Below are 8,205 nucleotides of genomic sequence, written 5' to 3' on the forward strand. Positions count from 1 at the left end.
ACTGAAGCATTGCTTTCAAAAAATTTGAATTTTTACCAACCGTTAGAAAATTTAAATTCCAAAAAACCGTTAATTGATAAAATCCTTTATAACCAATTACTGATCACTGGGTCAAAAATGCGCTCGATAAGGTCGAATACTTTTGTAAATTTTTTTTTGCATTCTAAATTCACTGAAGCATTTATTATTCATCATCAGAGAATAAAAGAATAAGAAGAAGAAAGTTGATAAAGCAGCTTAAATTTCTTTCATGATCCCCGGCCAATTTTGAATGTCATAAAAAATTATACTTACAGCTTCCTCCCTTCTTTTTTGGTCCCTAAAAATAAGAAAAGAAAGAGAGATAATGTTAGGGAGAAACAAGATTAAAGGACATTAAATTTATATCTACTGTATAATTCTATAAAGAGTCAAAACAAAGCGACAAAAAAACAATGAAACAACAACTTTCTCACATTACTTAGTGCGGATAAAAATTAATAAGTAGACAAAACAGAAGCAAAGTTATGTCGGTTACATTGAAATTTGAAGCATGATGGCAGTTTGGATTAAAAACTCTTCACTGTGGCATGTTGAGAGTTAGGAATGTTTTGGGGTTGAAATGACTACAGCGCTTTTTTAAATTTTTATCAAGGGTGTGGAAGTCAACTTCAATTTTATTTGGATTTGACGACTCAAGTCGACATTTCTATACAAACTCCGAATCGACTTCGACTTCTGGTTTTTATCAAGAGTGTGAATCAACAAGCTGTGATGGACTGGACATGTTATTCGACGACATGTAGAAACTCCATTAATTAAGGTTTCTAAGCTGACTTTCTGGACCGTAAAAGAGCTTGTGGACGTCCAAAGAACTCTTAGAAGGAAGCTGTCGATAGAGATAGTATTGCGTTTGGTATCGGAAATTGTCGAGTAGAAGCCAGCGATAGAGTCAGCTTCAGTCGACTCATGTAGGAGGTCAAGGGTCACAATTGATTTGTATGACCAACGAAGTAAGTAAGTAAGTGAAACTAAGTCGTTTACATGTTACGTTCATGAGGTGGAACGGAGGTAAATCTGATCTACCATTTTGGTTCGCTATTGTGTAACGTAATAAGTTGACTATGATGGATTAGTTGCACACCCTTGCTTTGTACCTTTGACTATCAGCTTCGATTTGGAGCCAAATTTTGTCTAGTTTGAAAAAGGTTAGTCTCGAAACGTAACGTTGGACACTCATCCAACTCACCCAGCAGACAAAAAGCTCCAGAGCCCGATTGATCCGTTTCAGACACGGTCTATTGCCAAATTTCGTCCACCACTACATTATCCTAGTTGTGTGGTTATACCATTTCATAAGATGAGGTGGTGTTTGGGGTCTAAACTCCTTTGGTAGAAGTCAGGAGCACTTTGGTAACACGACCTCGGATTTCTGGCTACACCCCTGATTGACAGCAAAATCACATCTCCCATCAAACTCAACAAGACAAAGCAATTTCATAAATTTCACTTGTGTTTTAGAAACTCGCACTGAAAAACTTTTTCATCTCTATTAAGTTTCAACTACATAAGCTGATAGAAATGCATGAAGAGGAGTAGAAAAAAAAATTTATATATGATGTTCAATGTTCATAAGTCAATAAAATCTGAAGGGGATAGGAAAAAAAAAAAAGCCAAAAGCAACAGGTGAAATTGGAGAAAGTTTATCGAAGGAAGCATCGTTGTGCAGAGTCCATTAATTTTCTAGAATAAACTCTCGATTGAGCAGCAAAAAAGAAAAAAACTTATCAATAATGAAAATGAAATTAGATATATCTATTGTGTATGATGGAAAGGAACAACAAAAAAAAGGAACTAAAGTCATGTTTGTTGACTGGATTGAAATTAAATGTTTTTCTTTATAATATTTGAACAATGAATGTTTACATTTTATGGACATAAATTGTAATTAATATATGAAATATTACAGACTGTATTTCAATTATTTTATGCTTTATACTTACCATTTTTAATCTTTTAATTCCCTTCTTTTATTACTTTTTATATCAAAAATTAATTTTTCACTTTAAACAATTTTTTTTAATTATTTCTCGCCTACTTAAATTTAATTTAAATTTGTTGTTATTTATATAAAATAACAAAAGAAAAGTTGCGTTGTCATCGCAACAGGAACGAAAATTCAAAATTGCATAGATATAACGCAACTCGACGTTATTTGTTTGTGGATTATGTTTGTGAACATTTTGATATTTACATTTATGTGGGGTATGTTTGGTAGGTGTTCTTATGTATGTAAGACCTTTTTATGCGTTATAACATTTAATAAGATGAATAAAGTGCTTGGAGGGGTTGTTGTGATGATTGTGTGCTGCTTCAATTCATAATATTGTTGGTTAAGCTTGATAATGATTGTAAAGATGAATTTGTATGAATGAGCATTTATATTTAGATGTATAAATATGGGAAATGAGGATTTATATGACTTCAAAATATGAAAATTTTTGGAGGATCTTAAAAATTTAGTTTGTCAATTATTATTATTATTATTATTATTTCCAAGTGACATGGTTTCGAAACAACGTTAGGGACAATGGCAAAAAGAAAAGGAGGATCCTCCCCCCTAGATTACGATCCTGCTTCACGGATGTATTTATTATCACCAAATAACCAAATTATTTGACAATCATTTGGAACCCACACGGAGACGGAGTTCTTCTTTACTTCACTGACCTTATCTAAAGAGTTTGTGGACGACCACAGAAATTTTGGAAGGAATCTGCTGAAAGAAACAGTATTGAACTTGTTATTGGAAATTGAAAGACGAAAGTCAGCTATAGGCGCCATCTAAGAGAGACAATTGATCACAATTTATCACAGTAATTTCCAACGGTGATAACGTAAATATGAGATTTGAAAATTTAATCAAAATTAACTGAAATTCAAAATTAAAAAACTGAACCAAATTTATTCGAATAACAATTCAAATTTCGGCACCAGGCCGGCGTGATTCTGAATCAATAAACAAAATTTTGTATCAAGTCAGAGATACTCCCGGCAAATCCTGTGAAAGTCCCGTACCGGTTCGGGAAGATTTTCAGGAAAGCATGGGAGTCTCTACGATCTGGTACTGAATTTTTGATCAATTAACCGATTTGTGTTATTCTAGCAATTAAAAAAATCAATATGAATCCTCTCAAAGAACAACTGTTTGAGAACCACTGCGTCAAAGGATGCCTCTGAGTTAATTATTTGCCTCGTCATTCTCATGAAGCAAGCATAATGAGTAAAGAGATGGGATAATGGATTTTTCATTATAATTTTTTATCCTTTTGTGCATTAAGAATAAGAATAAAAAAACAAAATTAAATTTTCAAATGAATTTGATAAGTTGTTGTTTTTCCAAGTTCTCCCCTCATTTTATGTCGAGCATCACTTTTTGCTACCCACAAACCAAGGGAGACTTTTTTCCAGTTTTCATCTTTTTTGGAACAAAAATAGTGTGAATTACGTGCTTAGAATTGAAATGAACATAAAAAAAATGTTGAATTTTTTTTGTTTCTATGCACATAATTTCCACAATGCAGATATTTTTCTGTTCATATGTTTGTCGTCACATGAGGACATGACATGTGTGCGTATAACCAACCAAACTTTTCTTCCTTCTGATTTTGATTTAAAGAATATTTTTTTATTATTTTGGGGAAATTTTCATTTTTTATCTCAATTTTTTTGTGTATATTTGAGGACAATGGCATAAAATATCCTTTAATGTTGAATCACCATGTGATTGTATCATTTTGAATTGATAACAGCTTTATAAATCATTTGATTTGGATGAGTTAACAGATGTTATAGTTTCGTATATGGTGCAATATTCAGCATTTAGGGAATCTCTGACATATGTGTGGATGTGGACATCTTGAAAGTTTTTTTATGCAGCAATTGGAAAAGTTTTCAAATTTGAATTTATGTTTTGAATTTTCGACGCAATACAATTGTGTGTCAATGTATTGGTGTGTAAGAATTGTATTATTTTTCCGTTAAAAATGAAAAATTCAAATTTTACCTCGTTTTTTGGTTCAAGGAAAATTCATTCAATTTCAAATATGAAAGATAAAATTGTGAATTATTCATTATTAAAGCTTGATATTATAATAAATACACGTTAGATCAATCAAATAATAGATGGAGAAACATTTAATCAATATATTTTATTGTTTAAATCAGTAAATAAGAGAAAATTTTGAATTGAATGTTTTGTTTACAACTTTTTCATGGTTAAATTGTGAAAATTCATTTCAAAAAAAATAGAAACACTACCTTCCTTGCACCATTTGCGTTGTTAGCTACTTTAACTACCTGTTCGCATTATCAACCCCTTCTAGACTGCCTGAATATCAAAATGAAGTTAGCTAAATTTGTTGATTCAAAAACTTTCCGATATCAACATGCAAAAAATCAAGCTTTTGGAAACTATCAGGTTCTATCAGCAGGTAATCATAAGATATTTATTAAAATCAATCCAATAACATATCATTCGCTATTTTAAGATTATCAAGTAAAGATCTCTTAAAAATGTCAAACATTAAAGTTGGAATAAAATTTCGTCCAATTGTGGATAATGATACTAAACCTCGCCAGTGGATTGTTAATGGAAATGAAATTCAATCGAAAAACTCAAAGCATAAATTCTCATTTTGTAAGTAGCAAAAAAATTAATCCTTATTTCCTAATTTATTCATATTCTTAAATCCAATTCCAGCTAATGTATTTGATGAGTTCTCAACTAACCACGATGTTTACTCACTGTGTGCACAGAATGTGCTTAAATCTTTGGACGGCTACAATGGTACGATACTGACCTACGGTCAAACATCCAGCGGCAAAACATTCACAATGATGGGTGACAATAATACGAAAGGAATTGTTGAAATGGCCATTGATGACATATTTGATAAGCTCAATGACAAGAACTTTATACTTCGCGTTGGATTCATTGAAATCTATAATGAAAAAATTTACGACTTGTTGGATAAATCGAGAAAGGAGATCAAAATATTCGACTATAAAGGACAATTGGAAACGAATCAGAATGAGTTTATTGTCAAATCGAAAGAGGAAATACTAAAATATGTGAAAATTGGAAATAGAAACAAGCAAGTTGCTGCAACGATGCTGAATGAATTTTCAAGTCGGTCACATACAATATTTAGCATATCCATCGATATCACCGACACCATGGGTGAGACAAAATCATCAAAACTCATATTTGGTGATTTGGCAGGTAGCGAGAAGCCAGACATCACGAAAAATTCATACAATGAAGGGTTGCACATCAATAAAAGTTTATTGGCACTTGGAAAGATTATTAGAGAATTATCAAAGCCAAATGCTAATATGAAGAACGTCAGGTTCCGTGAAAGTTTATTGACAAGACTTTTGGCATCATCACTTGGTGGAAACTCCTACACAACGATTATCTGCACCGCATCACCTGTTTGTCTTGAGGAAACATTTAATACAATATGGTAAGAATCTAAGTATAGAACCTGGAGTGAAGTGTATGAAGGGGTTGATTGTAAATGACGTCATCTCTATCCTTGACATATTGGGAATCGAACCCACGTCCTTACAATCCAGTAAACTACAGATATTTGATCTGATGCTTACCCACTTGACAACAAATGCCATAATCTTGTACCGACAGATTCACTTACATATGACTCGATACCCAAGAGTCCACTCCACTCCGACACCACAAACCCCTTCAATTTACAATGATCAAATGAATATCCATTAATTATTTCTCTTTCTAATCAACAGTTTTGCACAAAATGCAGAGAAAACAAAATGTAAACCGATATCCAACAGCATAAATGACAGTGCACGAGAAGTAACAATACTGAAGAGTCAAGTTCAAAAGCTACAACTGGAACTTGATTTCGAGAGGTCAAGAATCTCTGATAATTCTATAATTAACTTTGATACAACATATCAAGTAACACATACAGTTCGTCGTACAGAAAGCTTAAAAAGGAAATTTTGTGTTGATCATCAAGAGTCAATTTGTGAGAATCCAACAAAAATCTTCGTCCAAACAGACGAATCAGCAATTGAAGAAAATAAGGAATTGATTGAAGAATTAAAGAAGCAAGTTGCTGACTTTAAGACTGAAAATGAAAATCTTAAAGCTCAATTAACAGAATGTAATCAAAACCTAGATAATCTGATACATACAAAGGAGTCACTGAAACATGACTTGAAAGAAGAGTCACATAAGGGATGGAAAATTAAAGAAAAATGTAAGATGTTAAGGAACAAATTAGTACGAAAGAAGGAGAAACTCTCATCAATGAAGGCAAATTTAATTGACACACATGACGGTCTAGACAAGTCACAAGATGAGAACTTAAAGGCACAATATGAGTCGGATTTAATGCATAAAAATTTAATAATTTTTGGGTTGGAAAAGGAATTAAAGAAGTTTAAAGATGCTGTTAAAAACAAGCAATTTGTATCATGTGCTGTAAATACGGATGCTGATCCATTTGAGGTACAGAAACTTGAACAAGAAATCTACTCTCAACATCAAATGATACACGATTTAAATATGAGGAATCAAGGGCTGCTTTACAAAAATCAGATGCTACAGAATCAACTTGATGACGCAATCCTTAAAGCCAATGATACGATAAAGGAACGAGATGAATTTAAGAAGATGAATAATAACATGAAGATGAACTTTCAAGAGTCAATTAGGAATTCGCGGAAGCAGCTTCACGATCTTATCGAACAGAAACAGAAACAAGCGATTGAATTTAGGAAGCAATTGACTAAATCAAGGAACGAAGATGTTAAAAATCATCTCCAATTACAAGAGCATTATGAGAACCAAATTACTGCTTTCAAAACCACTAACAGGAAGTTAAATGCCAGGATAGAATTTTTAGAGAGTGAATTAAATGCCAAAAATGGAAGCAGCAGTAAAAAATCTAAAATAACTGATTTATCTATGTATCGTGACTTAATTCTGACAAGAGATCAGGAAAATGAAAAGATTAAATTTATAAAATCGAGGTACGAACGGAAGTTATCAGAGACTATTACATACTTAGAAAGGATTTTAAATCAAAAGGATATGGAACTTAATGAGATTAGAAAACTTCAACATATAAAGGAATCTAATAATATAATTGACAAGCTTGTTGGTGTTAGCATTCAGTAAATATTATTCCATAAACTTTTCAAATAAATATTGTTGGGGTTGTTCGTAAATGACGTCTATAGAATGAGATTATAACTTCAATATTTAGATTTCACACTTTAGAGTTCATTACAGCATTTAAAATGGTCCTGAAACAGTCATTACAATACCGTCAAGGCTATTTCATGAAATTTTGACATTTTCCACCCAGCACGACATTCTAATTGGGAGCCATTCACTTATTACGTAACCCAAAAAATCTACTTTTTGACCCCATCAGTAACAATATCATGACCTTCCTCCGACCCTCTCCCTCCTAAGAGCATTATGTAATAAGTGAACAGCTCCTTGATGCTTTGGCCGCAAAGCGTGGTGATGTCCTGAAAGCTACAAAATGGCTGATTTTAGACCATTTTAAGGGCGACAAACGAAATTTGCCCCATCTAGCATTGCCCTAGTGCAGTGATGTTCAAACTTTCATGCAGTCAGATGTAGGCACACATTAGTAGCAAGCAAAAAAACTGCACACAACATACTGTTCATGGTATTTTCAAGCAAATTCGTGTACTTACCAGTGTGTCGCAACACACAGTTTGAACAACACTGTACTAAGTTATCAAAGTATGTCGTGTCATCAAAACTGCTATATATTAAAATTTAGACGTCATAAATAAACAACCCTTTTGTTAAAACCTGTAAAATAATAAAGATAACTGTATTTGATGCCAACTCTCAAAGACACACACGTATTTAACTTCCAAAAACAAATTGATACGATTGATATTAATTGAATTAGAAAACTTTTCAGATTGTAAACTTCCAAATGTTATCAAAATATGAATCCATCTCCAAAATATCATAATTCAAACAATTCCTTTTTATTTTTTAATTAAAAAGATAAATTTTATTGCCACAAAAACCACTCTCAGACATACGCTGTAAGTATGTACATATCATCATGTTACTGAAAGTTAAATTAAAAAATAAAAATCGACGCAACACACTAAAATATGTAAATAAGT

The 8,205-nt window shown here is 32.3% G+C and overlaps 1 protein-coding gene across 1 annotated transcript; it reads left to right on the top strand.

Annotated features, from left to right (window-relative positions):
• Positions 1-4,381: 4,381 nt before the first annotated feature.
• On the top strand, positions 4,382-7,204 carry LOC139086916 (kinesin-related protein 4-like). Its single transcript, XM_070635550.1, has 3 exons — positions 4,382-4,472; positions 4,742-5,507; positions 5,803-7,204. The coding sequence occupies exons 1-3, from the start codon at positions 4,382-4,384 to the stop codon at positions 7,202-7,204; spliced, it is 2,259 nt and encodes a 752-aa protein (XP_070491651.1).
• The last annotated feature ends 1,001 nt before the right edge of the window (positions 7,205-8,205 follow it).

The sequence above is a fragment of the Chironomus tepperi genome, unplaced genomic scaffold, assembly GCF_022539635.2.
Source record: "Chironomus tepperi strain 1889 unplaced genomic scaffold, CSIRO-AGI_Ctep_v1 contig_93, whole genome shotgun sequence".
NCBI classification, from domain to species: Eukaryota; Metazoa; Arthropoda; class Insecta; order Diptera; family Chironomidae; genus Chironomus; species Chironomus tepperi.

Coding starts and splice junctions, on each gene's coding strand:
- LOC139086916 (XM_070635550.1), top strand. CDS start 4,382: ATGAAGTTAGCTAAATTTGTTGATTCAAAAACTTTCCGATATCAACAT. Junction 4,473..4,741: donor CTATCAGGTTCTATCAGCAG/GTAATCATAAGA, acceptor ATCCAATTCCAG/CTAATGTATTTGATGAGTTC. Junction 5,508..5,802: donor GAAACATTTAATACAATATG/GTAAGAATCTAA, acceptor TCTAATCAACAG/TTTTGCACAAAATGCAGAGA.